The sequence below is a fragment of the Carassius carassius genome, chromosome 30 (assembly GCF_963082965.1).
Source record: "Carassius carassius chromosome 30, fCarCar2.1, whole genome shotgun sequence".
In the NCBI taxonomy this organism is placed as follows: Eukaryota; Metazoa; Chordata; class Actinopteri; order Cypriniformes; family Cyprinidae; genus Carassius; species Carassius carassius.
In genome coordinates, this window is record NC_081784.1 from 11675047 (window position 1) to 11690763 (window position 15717).

A 15717-nucleotide genomic window follows, 5' to 3' on the forward strand; every position below is an offset into this window, starting at 1 on the left:
TAATATTTCAATTATTTATATTTAATACTTTTTTGGTTATTTATTTTAGACATTTTTTAAATGCTGCCACCACAACCTGAATCAAAGTTTTTTAGCAGCTGGATACATATCGTTTTTGTTAATACTATTGATTTCATAAAAATTTTAGTTAAAAGTTTTAGTAATTTTGTTGTGTATTTGTAATATTTATTTATTATGCTCTCTATGCTACAGCTTCAGCCTTAGAGAAGTTTAGACACAGGGAATGCTATTTTATGTTTTTCAGTAAGCCATAATTACTCCTTATATCTTGTCTCATCATAATACATATAATATTTCAAACAAACTCATAATCCTCACTGCATAAAAACAATATTTCAAGACTGACAGATTATTGCAATCTATACACAATGGCACAAGGTTGATCAGTAAGCCTCACGTCATCACAACAAGCTCAAGCAGATTAAAGAGAACACAAGAATAATGATGTTGCTATAGCAACAGTCTAACTCCTGAGTGAGGACTGATTAGCTGTTCATATAAGTAAAAAAAAGAAACTCTCTCTCTGCATCTATCCATAATCATTGCACACTCCAACATTAAATACTGTATATCTTCCGAGCAGTGGCCCTGTGAGCTTGTCCTTATAAAATGCATTATAAAGGTGATGCAAAATCCAGCATAGAGAGCCAAAGAATCTTGTCCAGTCACCGTCGCATCTTCTCTTTCATCCTTTGTTTACACACAAGGCAGCATTTAATGTGATCATTACAATCGCAGAATAGAAATATAAGGAGCTACTGACTCTATCAAGCAAAGCCAGTGGCTGAGTTAATGTAGCTAATACACATCAGCAGCCAGAGCCACTTAACGCTGAGCATATCAGATCAACTAGCGGGGAAAGGTTCACAGAGATAAGGACGCGATACATGCTGTGTCCACAGGAAAGAGAAAATGCAATTACGCTGATAAATAAAACATGCACGCATTTTAAATTAAGACGTCTCCATTTATTTTTAATAAACTGAAGCTTTGTATCCTTTTGATGGTCTATTAATTCAGGTATAGGCTGACTCAACAGACTGCTGAGATGTTCTTTTCTCAGGTACACACACTGGGAATGTGAAAAAAAAAACATCTGCTTGTGATAAACCTGTCGACGTACTAGAAGCACTTTGTTGACCTATTAATACACATTAATACACAGCTCATATGAGACCATAACATCATATATCCAACACAGACGATTAGCTATAGATATGCATGAAAATGTGCTGTCGTGGAATTTTCAGCTTAGGGGTATAAATCTGGATTTAAAAAAAAGGAATACTCAAACTACCATTCAAAAGTTCAGAGTTGGCCCAAGTAAGGTTATTTATTTGTTGGTTTATTAAATAATAATTAATCATTCATTACATTTTATATAGCACTCTTCTGCTGTTCTTGGCACTCAAAGCGTTCTTCATTGTGAGGGGGCGTCTCCTCGTCCACCATGACAAATGATGTTTTATTTTGCCACAATGCATTAAATTGATCAAAAATTATAAACGATTCTGTTCTTTTGAACTTTCTATTCATCAAAGAACCCCGAAAAAGAATTCTTGCAGTTTTCACTTAAAATATTAAGCAGCACAACAATTTCAACATTGATAATAATAAGAGATGTTTCATGAGCACTAAATCAGCATTTTAGAATGATTTTTTAGGATCATGTAACATGACTGGACAAGACTGGAGAAATTGAAGTAAAAAGAAATGTTTTTAGTGTTTTGAGAAAAGCTACTGTCACAATAATTACATCATAAATTTGTCCTGAACTGGCATGACAACCACTGCGTTGAAAACTTCTGATACCACTGAGAAAATACCTTTTCTTTTCTGACTGGTGTGCAGCACAGAACAAGAACCTGTCAATGTGTGATATGTCCTATGTGCTAACCTTTCTGCAAGAGCTGCTGGATAAGGGGTGCACCCTATGCTCAAAGTATATGTGGCCATCACAGCAAATCATTCTCTCGTAGAGGGAAGCTTGGAGATTGAATCCACCTCGCCCTCATACTGTGCTGACTTGGGATTTATCTCAGGGCCCTGTAAGGCCCTCCCTTTGAGCCGCTCAAGACTTGTGACCCCTGTCGCTTAAGACCGCCCTCCTTCTGGCGTGAACAAATCAGGCTTCAATAAAAGAGTAAACAGGAGTTTCCCAAAATGTATCAGCAACACAGCGCTCGTTGCCTTATCTCAGGGACCGAGATTATGTTTGTAACCAGAGCGCTCTATGTAATACATTTTTTAAAATAAATATGTGCATATACTGTATGTGTACATGTGTTTTTCCTCTCCACTGTGCTACCATTTAAAATTGTTGAGCTCGAGCTAAAAGTTCAACTTCCAAAAAAAAAGCACCTCGAGACCTTGCATTTTTTTCCCCCAATCCTCTCTCCTGGTCTCACGTTTTTCACAGCAAAAAGCCTTCTGTGTGAATGGCCTCTATAGAAAACTCCATATAAATAGGGCCCAATGTATTGTGTTAATTTTCAGTATTTATTTTTCACAGGTGTTTTACAAATATTTTGAACTATGCATTGTATAGTGTTGTGTTTTAGGGTTAAAGGAAAAGTCAGTAACCTTAATAGATAATGTCTTGGAAGAAAATGACCAGTACCTTTTCTGTTTTTCTATGGATTTGTTTTTTCTTACAGTGTAAGGCCTGCTTATGTATGTGATTAATACATTTGTTTCGGTTTGGTTTTGATACTTTTTTTAATGTGTTCAAATTTTTAATAGCACAGACACAAACTCTTAAATATCACATTAAGCATTATATGTGTGAACTCCTGCTCTGTAACACCTTTGACAAATGGATATATAATAATTCCCTAACTGTCACAGAGAATGACTTCAATTAATGAGTTTTAAACAAAAGATTTGTGGTGGGAGTAGTGACGGCTCTGCAAGAGGCTTTATTGCCAACTCGGCAAAATGGACCATTGGGTTCATGAACCTCTGTTCTTGGACATATGAAGCTTAAGTGGATTTGTGCTTTGAAGGAACAAAGCCAGTGTCAGTCAGTGCTAAATCAAGCCTCCGGGGCTCTTACTGGGCCTTCAGCAATTATCCATTAATTACATCCCGAGATATTTGCTAATGGACTCCTCCATTCTGAGGACTTCACTTCAACTGAAAAATCAAGACATAATGTTCAAATGTGTCCGGGCAGTCTCTTTACTCTAGCAAAATGAGGAGATGACCTCATCTCTTGTGTAAGCAATTAGTGTTTGGCAGCAAAAAGGAAAGGCTTTCTGCTGTGACAAACATAGGCAGACCACAGTCAAGCCTAACTGCACCATTGAATAATAATTACAGTGCTTACATGCCACTGTTAGAGGTTTGTTTTAAAACACTTAATATTCCATTTCTGACCAAATAAATTCAGTAATTATTTCTGATTAAAGCACTTAATATGCTGTCTGGTTTCAAATTTTAACTGTAGACAATACAATTTTTTATTACAAATGTTTTTTTGTTTGTTTTTGGTTTTTTATTAGATTAACTAAAAAGTTTGAAGAAAATCTCCCACTGACTTGTTGAAAATGTTTAAATCTATTCAAATCATTGTTATATTTGAATACTTAGTACTCTTTCTTACTGAATACAGTATACTGAATTATGACTGGTCCTGATTTCCTTGAATATATTAGACTGTGTTGATTCTTGTGTGCAACTGACAGGAAACAAAATGCATGAGTATCATAACAACAACAAACTTAATTTACACAGAAACAAAACTTAAAATTGGCACTAGTTCTGAAAACATAGTCTGAATATTTAACCTAATGTCAAATCTAGCTTCATTTGAAAATAAACTAGGTCATTGTTTGGCACATCATGCAATTTGGGCACTTAAATAAAATGGCTAAAATGTCACTTCAATAAATATTATAATGTGATACTATTAGTAATATTAAAAAGGACTTACTTTCATTCGAGCCTTGACTTTCATCCCATGATCTGATGTAATCGTCCTGACAAAAACAAAGTAAAAACTGTCAAATGTGCTGCACAGAATAAACTTTTAGCATTTAGTTAAGAATAATACTTCTATCACAGTGCATTTATCATTAACCAAGCTTAAAAGAACAATACTGAGATATTTTAAAGGGGTCATATGATGCTTTTTTAAAGATCATTATTTTGTGTGTTTGGTGTAACAGAATATGTTGACATGCTTTAATGTTCAAAAAAAAACATTATTTTTCAAATACTGTAAATTATTGTAGGTCCTCTGTGCCCCTCCTCTCTTAAACGCATCGTTTTCTACAAAGTCCCTCTTTCTGACAAGCACAGTCTACTCTGATTGGACAACTGACCCAGTGCATTGTGATTGGCCGAACACCGCTAGCACTCGTTGGAAATGTAATAGCCCTTTCCATAATCGCGAGCTTTGTCTTTTAAAATACATGTATGTACAGACAGTTCATAATGTCCTTAATTTTACCATCAGTTCAAGCCCGAAAGGGGAACAGAGCAGTGTGACAGATGATGAAGCTGAAGTGCACACACACGCGAAGTGCAAAACTCCGCATTTGAACATTTAATATATTTAAACTAATAACAAAACATACTTATACTGTAGTAGCTGATTCAGAAGCGCCAGATTGTCGTAGTCTGAAAAAGTCAGAATTATCTCCTCTCCTAGGTTCACGAAATGGTCATCCATAAAATGCGTTGGTGTACTGTTGTAAGTTATCTTCAAGATTCCTAAATGCATATCCTTTTGGAAGTCCACATAAAGTGCTTTCGCTTTCGTCTGGATACATACAGCATCTCCCTCACACGGCTGCTTCAACACTTACTGTGGTTACTGAAACCACGCCTTCTTCTTAGCATTTTGGCAACATCGCGCAAATATTTCCACATAGTGATGTAGACATGTGGGGGTGTGTTTGAATGAGCCATTTTAGGGGGGCATGGCAGTCTTAACTTTGATAAAGAATATCTCTTTGGATTTGAGACTTTAGTCTTTGCAACTTTACAGACCTTCTTCATGCACCAAGAGCTTGTTACACTCCAAAGAGAAAGGAAAAATTTAAATCGCATCACATGACCCCTTTAATTGTGAAAAGCTGTGGAAAAGCACAAATGGAAAAAGGAGGGATGGAACTTTAAGAAGAAAAATTCTGAAACATAAACAGGGCAAAAAAGGTGATCGCTTAAATGAAACGTCAAACAAAGATGCATAAGAAACTTAGACTGCACAAAAAGTGGGTTACAGCCTTGATATCGAATATTAGTATAAGCATTTTAAAAGAGACATTAAACACAAGCAAAGTCATGATACAGCACTACTGACCTCCACTTCCTGGTGAAATGTGAGATAGATGAATCAAAGACAAAAGATAAGGAGACAGTTAGAGGAGAGCGATGCATCTCTGAGAAGCAACTATTAAGAAAATAGACAGGCTCCATATGTTAAAAAAACATCTTTTCACCTCCTGGGGAAATCTTTGAATATATCCTTGATATTCCTTCATGTGTCCTTATAAAAGAGGCAGTTGCAGTTGATAATTATATGCTTAGTGCTCATAACACTTGAAATATTTCAGCACTCTAACTAATAATAATAATAACCTTTCTGTAAAGTTCACAAGCTTATTAGTGTCATCAGCATTCATTTATCTGTGCAGTTGTATGTATACACGAGGTGGAATTGCATATTGAGGGAATTTGGCTTTGTCAGCTACAATAGTGCAATAAATTTATATTTTTCTGCAGCACGTTTAAGTCACAGGTCAAGTGACAATACATATGCTTTATAACTCCCTGAATGTAGACCATTAAAAATAACATTTCCATTCAATATTTAACTTAATAGGTCTACTTCACGAATATATACCAACCACTTTTGTTGATATTTTTTGTTGATATTTATTTACTAATTCGTTCCCTAGATTTGCTAAATCGTGAGCACGATTTAGCAAATCGAGGGAACGTAATAGTAAATCGAGTGAACGCAACAGTAATTGTGTGCACGTTTTAGTATATTGAGGGAACTAATTAGTAAATCGTGCACACAATTTATTAGTTTTTTTCTTGCATGTAATGTGCGGGGCTCTGTATGTTGACCTTTATGAAATACACTACTGCTAATTATATTTAAGATTCTGAATTAAAATAAATAGAAGGACAAACTAAAAACTATTACTATATGAATGTGTGCTCCTGATGTGATATAACCTTGTCAAAACAAATCAAAGACCAGTGACTCAAAATTCAGTGCTGCATTGCTTAACTGCAACAATCCCTGGTGCTGGACAACCTTGTTATTGATTTCCTGATACCTGCATTATTTAAGTCCATTTTTGCTGTCTTAGCTTAGTAGATACTGTGTGGTGTGCTGAGAAATTAGGTTTTTCATATCAGTAAACATGGAATGGACAGAGTGGTGAAACCTTTTGAATATATTTTTTATCTTTAGTTTATGCAAATTGAAGCAGCCACCCATGCAAACACAACTCTTAATTCATTCGATATGCACTTTTTTGTGAAGAGAGCTGTACACTAAGTGTGAAGAATGTGGAAAATGTTGTGCCACATCAGTGTGTTCCTCCTCTATAAAAAGATGCAAGAATGAGTCAGAATAGAAAAGTATCGCCATAGCTCACCAAAAATATTGCCCCAACATATCATCATCTAATTTTATGACCATCATCATAACACATTATCATCAAGATTTCTTAAAAGCTTAAAAAGCTTAAGATTTCTTCAAGCTTAATAGAGTACAAAAGTGCCCAGCCACTTTTTCACTGGCATTTGTTCCAGAAGTATTTTCCGATAGTTCAAGATGTATAAGCCATGAATCAAATCAACAAGCTACAAATAAACTATACAAACTTTAATTTGAAACAAAACACTATCTAAAAAACTGACAAAAAGACAAAGGTACAAATCTGTGTACTGAACGGTTTTATTGAGGGAAAGAATTACAATCTCAGGAAACACTGCAAATAACATGATTAAATAAAAAATCACAGTAGATCTATATTTAAGTTTTTATATAACTTATAATCAAAACTCAATTCCCCTTTGGAGAACAGGATTTTTACTTCCGGAACCCTATATGCAGTAAGCAACAGTGGCTCAACCAATGGCGGAAGTTTGGAGAAGGGCTATCTGTTTAACCAACCAATTAAAGAAGAGAGCATTCAAAGGAAACCTGTTTGGAAACAATCTTTTTATTTTTACCATAAGGTGCCGCAGGTGGTTCAGATATTACATACTTTCCTTAATGAAGGACATATTAAAATTAAGAATCATCATTTTGTTGTCTTTGAGATCATAAAGACAGCAGCACTTGAGACCACAGTCTAGGAAGCAGTCATCCCCAGATGAGCATCTCCTGTATCCAGAGGCAGCTCATCTTTGGTCTGCCTTGAGTGAAGACTGCCAGGACTATCCCTCAGAGGACCCCAGTCTCATCAAAAACACCACAGAATGCATCAACCCCTTCTGTGCTTACTGACAGCTCTTTTATCCTTCATATCTCTGCAATGGAATCGGGCATGTCTGAGCATGCACTCTTTAAATTCAGCTTTGAATTGGAGGCCCTCAAAACACCTGTGTATGTTTACATGACATACAAGGAATTGACTGGCACCTGGAAGAAGATGAAAAGTGGTACAGACATACATGTGTGTGTGCATGTGTTGCAGCAGTTGGTGGGTGAACTGGATCTGTCTTTTTCACTAAAAGTTAACAGTTACATCACAATGCAGAGATAAAAATGCAGGAACATACCATTGCGCTCCTGTGTTGCTGCTGCTACGAAAACATCTGCCACAGTGACACAACAGAAAGATGTCAGCGTATTAAAATCACTAAAAATATGGGTTTATTAATAGTGACAGATTCAAAACTGTCAAATTACAAATTACCTCCACCACCTGCCAGTTATTTTATTACTTGGTTTGTACTAAGTCCTAATGTACTACGACAGTGATATTATATTTAGTATAAAACTTATTGATGATGCATACATACACTTACTGATAAGCATGCAAGCAGATGAGAACAAAATATGATTGTAACGCACAAAGTTTCACATTAAGCACTATGTAATTTTGGTGAAATGCTTTCATATTACTGGTATGCATAATCAGTAAATTATATTTTTGATCTCTTATTATCTCTGCTTTTCCACATTATACCACAATAAGCATTTTCCACATCAAGTGTTTTTGAACTACATGATGTCCAATTCATGAAAAATGACTGATCTGATTCTTAAATCAGTCATAAAAGATTCAGCCTTGAACCCGCTGTTAGATTTGAATCAGACTCATTCAGAAAGTGAATCATTCAGAGAACTATGAGTAGTTTTTGAATTTGTCAGGTTCTAAATACATCAGAACCGTGATGTGTGATTGAGGTTCGTGAGACATGCATCAGTCTATTTAATAATTGACACTGTTAATTAAAGATATTCACAACAATGCAGTGATTTGTTGTATAATTTAGTCTAAAAACATTTTCCACAAAATGCAACTAGAAAAAACACACTAATAAAACATCCTTTTTTTTGGGGGGGGGGGGGGGGGGGGGGGGGGGTTATTGAGAAATAAAGCACGATGTTCTGCACTAATGAACTATACTGAAGCACTACTGAACAATAGTGTTTGTCATTTAATTCTGTAATTTGTACAAAAAAGTCATTTTACTCCAAAATATTTTAATTTTAAAGCCAGCCCTTGTAGCTTTTTTGCCTGACACATGGCTTTCAGCTTACAGCCTCCCACCTCATTGTCTCTTTAATTTCATGTCATGCATTGTAAATTTGAGGAGATTAAAATTTGGCTGTGACTATTTTGCCTTTTCTTTTTCCACACTTACTAGAGATTCGCTCTGACAAGTGTTGATGCTCAAAATTATACCTTGTTGGAGGCGCACAGTGAAGCAGCCCTCCATAATTGATTAAAGCCGGATGGACCCTGGTGGTAATGACCTCACAATAGCCTCACACCTACGCATTCTTCACTCCACCGTGTTTCCAGCAATCATACAGGCTCCTCACAGTTCATGAACACCCCAGGCACACATCCATTCTCCCTTTGACTCTGAATCTAATCGGCCATGTTCCACAAGACAAGAAATCTAGAGGAAAAACAGATACTGTATTATATATCGGAACATTCCCAACTATGCTTTCACTGTCACACCACGGCTATAGCTGACGGGCAAGTACAAGCCTCCCACTTGATTTATGCACTGGGTCTTTTCAGACTGGGCTTTTCAGATTAACCACACACAGGCACATCAAAAGCACTGCTAACAGCCCACTCCCTTGACTGTGAACATATCCTGGCTTTCCTCATGTAGAAAAAAACTCTGGCCTGCCATTCTGTTTTTGTAGAGCCAATAGTGGCAGGAAGCTCCTCCAGGACAGAACTCCAAAGAGAGTGCTGACTTTTCAGTGAGAATACCCAGAGAGTGTTTGTCACTGACTCATGCTTTTAAGTGAAAACATAACCGAGGGTGACTTTTAGAGTTATCTCTTAGAGACATAAGAGGTTACCACGTACACTTTGATGCATGAGAGCTGTAAAAAAAATTGAGATTGCTTGACTTGAAGCCTGACTCAGTGTAAACAGATGAAGTGATCCATCTAGCACAGATGCCCAGCAGTTACACAGCACTGTAATGTGGTATAATGGACAACACACAGATGGACAATGAGATCACATTGTAATATTAACGATTTCAGCAACTCAAGCAATAACTTATAATGATAAATCATAGTTTGCCAACTTGTGCCCCAGGTTGGAAAAAAATGAAGTGCTCAAGTGTTATACAATAGTTCAATAAACAAGTTAATACTGAGCAAAGGCACATTCACCCCCCAAAAAACTGTAACTATTAAGATAACTATGATGATAGCTATATTGGCGTCAAAGGCCAATGGACAATAACGTTATGTTTATTATAATCGCAAGCTGCAGTTATGCTTCTGCCACTTTAAGCTCTTTATAATTGGGAAGATTCTAATTGGCTGTCAATGTTTTTATTGTTCATTAGCTGAAAAAAAAGGTAGCCAGACCAAAGGCAGATGGGCAACGCTAGCGGTGCAGAAATGACATAAAACACATTAAGATAAACTTTATACTTTTCTTAATGGGTTTTGGAGCATCAAATGATCTCGAACACACCCAGAAAAGTTCAATATTCTGACCTCTTCAGCATCAATAACACTCCCACAGACTCTAAGGGCCCAACTGACAGCTCTGAAAGTGAGAGTGAAAGAGAACAATACAGTGCAGATAAGCAAATCTGACACTAGAAACAGTCAATAAGGCATTCTCTGCTTGTGAAAGGAAGACGAGAAGGACTCAAATGTTTGGGTGGGGGGTATGGGGGGTGGCAGGATTGACAAGTTCATGTCACCTCCATCCGTTTACAGAGCACTTTAGACTTAATCCAGCCTCATTAATGCTAAAAGCAAAATTTACTTTAATGGGGTTTAAAACAAGTCATTTAAATTTGCCACCTTCATTAAGGATAAGCAGTCTTGGGGGCAAAAATAACACTGTAATGCTTGTATTTGTAATTGGATGCCCAGAACAAGAGCCTTTTTATTTGGCGGTTTTGGTAGGTCAGCTTGATCTACAGAGAACACGGTGTTTGGTACCCAGACTCCCAGGGGCTGCAGTAAACAAGTCAAGAGTGACAGAAAAGTCAGTATTGCACATATTGGTAAGGGAAGGACATGTTAAAAGAGTTGTAAGACCAATTTCACATCTGGAACTGGACCAAAGCCTCCAAAAATTAGCCTGGGTATGCCATGCTCCGCACCTGCACTCTTCAGATAAAAAGTATAATTCAGCAAGAAAAGCCCAGACCCCAGGAGCAGAATGATGAAAGGCCAGTTTCTCTCCACTCAATTAAAGCCCACCTACACTCCTGGCCTATAGCCAAGACGTGGTGCTGCAATGCTCTCACTCGATTTTGTCAACAGCCATCCCACTGCACTCAATTTCCCCAGCCCCACAGGCCCATGACCTCCTTCTCCGGACAATCCGTCCTGTTGAGTCTATCAAATGGGGCTGAGAGTTACAAACAGATGTGCATAAAAATGCATCCTCTGTTTTTTTTTAAAAAGCATAATGTTTAGCATTTGAGTGCACTTAATGCTGATGTCTGAACTCTTAATGGGGTATTTGGGTGTATCATCTTAAACTGCATTATTCATAATTATGGACCTTATGCTATGCTGCTCTGGCAGTTACCAGGGCATTCCCACCTTTATGAGCATATGAATGGAATCTTGATACCAAGGCCGGTGAATGGTTAAATGGAAGACAATTTTCAGTTCAGGCTTGAAACATTTTTGCCTCATTAAAAATGTAGTGGAGGAATAACAGGTGCGAGCCGACACAGCGTTCCGAGGGAAAGGGAAAGCACTGATTTTTAATGAGCTTCTTCTACATTGAGAAGTGGGGGAGAGATAGAGAGCGTTTGCCAGCCACAGGAGAATTGGCCAGTGCTGCTGTTTGTTTATTTGCTGTAGCATAGATAACGGATTCACTCCCGGTTTCTCTCTTCAACAGCCGGGTAAGGTGTGGGATGAAATTAGACAGAGTCATTTACCCTGAGTATTTCTAAATGCATTTACAGATAATGAACATGAACATATCACCCAAGAAGTTTAATAGGAAGAAAGACCAAGCGAGCAGATGCGCACTAAATTGATCCATTTCATCATTTTTTTTACTCCCTTGAATTATTCTTTTTTTTTTTTTATCATATCTCATTTATATGTACTGTAACTTTGGAAAAATCTTATTTATAGCTCACATCAAAATTAATGTTGCAAAGGCAATCGTGAATATAATGGAGATTTGTCATTTTAAATGACCCAGTCTATTACATTCTTGCTGTATATTTGGTCTTAAATACTGACCATGAAATAAGATTTAATTTTCCACTTGTATGGAAATAGATAAGAGAGCATGCCAAAAATGGTTCTCATTCAGTCCATTGAGCAGAATAATACAATGCAGTCACTGTGATTTAAACAATAAATAAATAAATACAAATTAATACTCAATGCTAATTAAAGAATATAACACTTTTTTGGAAGTCTCAAAAAATAATTATAAAATCAATCAACTAAACTTTTTTCTTAGAATGACTTTTTAAATGGACCTCACCCAATATGTTAAAACGAGAGTCTGACATACTTCACTAAGATTCCCAGATGGGAATAAATTATGATGAGCTGTATAGTTTTGACGCCTTGACTATTCTCAAAAGGCAAAATGTGTTCAAACCAATGTCTTCACTTTAAAGAAGTCAATTTTTAGGTTTATTTCATCTGTAGGAAGGATAGACAGACAGTCTGAAAGATCTTAGTGTCAACTTTCCATTTTTAGGTATCATATCTCATATGATATCATAGGTTTGACAAAACAAGGTAATAAAATCTATCCACATACCATAACAGGACATTTGAATTACAGAAGGCCTGACAGCAGGTTGCTAGTTCACATACATTTTTTAAGCATTTAGGCTGCTGTGATATTTCAAGTAATCATAAAAAATATTTATAATGAAATAAAATGTAATCAGAGCTCAGAAGAGCGAGGAAACCTCCAAAGAGTTCTCAAGTAAACGTCAACATCAGTCTCATTACAATGCTCTCATATTGTGTCTAAAAAATAAAAATGTTAAAATCAACCAAGAATGGAATGCACAAAAAACATAAAATATTAATGTCAAATTACACGCATCCATATATGCATCAGCGTGTGCTCATGAGCCTTTCATGTTCTGCTGCTTTCATCAGTGTTCGCTTGAGTTATATCATTATTCTGCTCTGAGAACCTCTGAGGAATTTAAAAGCCAACATCAATTTGGATTATTTGCCTTTGTCACAAGCAACACTTTAAAGATTAAATAAGATGTGTTCAGAGAGAGATGAATTTTCAGAGTCTACATCAGTTCCATCTATGTCTCTGAGCAAAGATAAGAGGTGATGGTTAAAAAGGTACTGAACTGTGTCAGAGGGCCTGTTGATGTCTCAGAATCCTTGTTATCTCAGAATAATAAATAGACTCATCAGCATAGTTTACTGTGATATGAAACCACTTGCAAATGCATTTTAATATTGATTTCAATGATTTTTGTTTTGTTTTGACAGTAGCCAGAGCTGATAGTCTGTGTGAGTGCATTAAAATCAATATCCAAATCTTATGCAAATTATGTGAATCCATGAAGTGTGTGGATGGGCATATCAAGCTAAAAAGTTACTACTTTGACAGTTAGGCAGCTAGTTATAATTAAAATGTGAACATTTCATTAGTTTTGTTCGGAGCCAAGTTTACTTTTTTGGTGCATCTTCTTGTTCAAGGTGTCCTACTTTCATCATATCCTGCACATATTGCATGTTAAAAGCATGTTAATCACTCACAATAAGGGATTTCCCATCTGTGCATTGGCATGACAACCCAAACAAAACAGCAGAACTGCAAAACAGCGAAACTAAATGGGCCAGTGCTATTCAGTGCTACTGAAGTGTGTCACCTCAAGTACAGTTCAAGAAACAGCAGCATTTTACAACTGTAACAACCTGTATTTTAATTACATGGTTGAGCCAGAGACAGTAAAATGGCTGGGACTTTTTTTTTTCTTGAAGCTGTTTTGGTTTTCTTTTCTTCCATCAAAACACCCGCATTTGTTGGACAAGCTTCGCTCCTCTTCTATACATGCTTTAGATGGTGTGATCAATAGCCATTGATCGGAGAATATCGAGTCTGCTGCAGGGCCGAGTTTGAATGTAAGCCACTGATGTAGAAATGTAGAAGTGTCCATCTATTTATAATCCCGGTCTAATTCACACTTAATCTTTTCGTACCTACATTTTGATAAATTCAGTGTTCTCTTAGATGTTTTTTTCCACCGTTATCATTTAAGGAGTTATACACTTAATCCAGTTCTAGAAGGGTAAAAATAGCTACCGGCCAAACACTATTGATGGAGATAAATTACAGTTTTTATTGGATGGTTTAATGTTTCATTTAGAGCAACAAAACTCAACACAAAACAACCAAGGACCTTTTTAGTTTTCAAGAACAGTAGGGCACCTGCAAACTATAAATAAACATAGGCTACATACTTTTGATTGTGTCGCATATTCATTAGGGCTATAATTATTGTTTTTTTTGACCCACCAATGCTTTCCTTACAATACTTGGGATGATTTTATGCATATTCATAAAGAAATACCATTGAATAAAGGATCAAATAACATACCTGTATAAGGACACATGCAACAATAAGACCTTTGGGTGATAAATCGATCCATAAATCTCCCTCTGAATACATGTTAAGTCCTAATCAATTATTAAAGTTGCCTATTATTACATCACATCAACCAGCTGGGCAATAAATGACACTCTAATGCAATCTGCTTTATTCTGTAATTAAAACTATTGTCAGTTAAACAGACAACAGATGTTACATTGTTACCAAGTGGGCTGTATTTAGGTTTTGACTGAAGATCTGAGCATTTTCAGAGCATTTGAACACTTTTGAAAGATACATCCAAATATTTTTTTATAAAGTCTTTTACGGATATTTGTATACATTTAAAGCGTTTTAGTACGTTTACAGCATGAACTCAACAGTTCAACCAATTCTATCTCCAAGAGCTATTCATTATCTTAAATGCAAATGCTTTCAAAAGGAAGATTGATTTCTAAGAACACTAATGATGTCTTAGGAATAACACCGTCCAGCATAACCGTTCCGAACACTTCCTAAAAATCGCTATTGATACGAGCTGAAGCAGATAGAGTCATGATTCATCGTCTCAAAGATAACTCACATCTCTGAAGCGGTTCCAGTGCTTGATCTTGCGACTGTATTGGGAAATGGTGGACGGCCACTGTTCATCTTCCATGAAATTCCCCGTTTTCTCCGGTTCTTTCCCGCTCTTAACGTCCACCTGCACGGAAACCCGTACGAGCATCATCAACGGGACGAGAAGACATCCCAGATCATTCATCCCCACCATTATTCCGCTTGTCTCGATGCCTCTTCTTTAAAGGACGAGAGACGGATGCTGAGACTATGTTGAAGTGTGACCTGATTACAGGATGCGTCTTCCCTGAGAGAGAGAGAGAGAGAGAGAGAGAGAGAGAGAGAGAGAGAGAGAGAGAGAGAGAGAGAGAGATAGCGAGACGCGCAGGGCTCGAGGGCTGCTTGGAATTTCATAAAATTCTGTTATTGTCACATTATAGAATCTTTCGAGATCTCAGTAACTCATCATCACTTGTAACAGAAAATAACTATGGGAATATAAAAATGGTGCCCATTTTACCTGCCATTTGCTTTTAAAACAGAACAATTTTCACTTATAACGCAGGATTTTCAATAGTATGTTCTTAAAACAAATGGACCATTTCATATGATTTTCTAATTTTTTAAATATAGGTGTCCCTATACATTTTGTCAGTACTATTTTGTAAAATAATAAATACATTTATAAAATTATATAGGCTATATATAAAAAAAAAAGCTAATATTATAGTTATCGGGCTATTTTATATAAATTGTATGAGGTCTTATACTGAGACTTAAATAAATTAGGTGAATCTAAAAATCTCAAACAATTTATTTATTTTAAATTTGTTGGAAAAAAAAAATGAACGGACAATGAACAAAAATGTCAGTAGGTTGGTATCTTTA

General features: G+C 36.3%; 1 protein-coding gene across 1 annotated transcript in view; it reads right to left on the reverse strand.

Moving 5' to 3' along the window:
* The window catches only part of LOC132110628 (testican-2-like), a 29188-nt gene extending 14112 nt beyond the window's left edge, over positions 1-15076 (reverse strand). The window contains exons 1-2 of the mRNA XM_059517377.1: positions 14855-15076; positions 3956-4001 (exon numbers count right to left, since the gene is read on the reverse strand). Of these exons, the coding sequence (XP_059373360.1) occupies positions 3956-4001; positions 14855-15043 (235 nt within the window). The 5' untranslated portion in view covers positions 15044-15076. The remainder of the gene's footprint in view (positions 1-3955; positions 4002-14854) is intronic.
* Between the last annotated feature and the right edge of the window lie 641 nt (positions 15077-15717).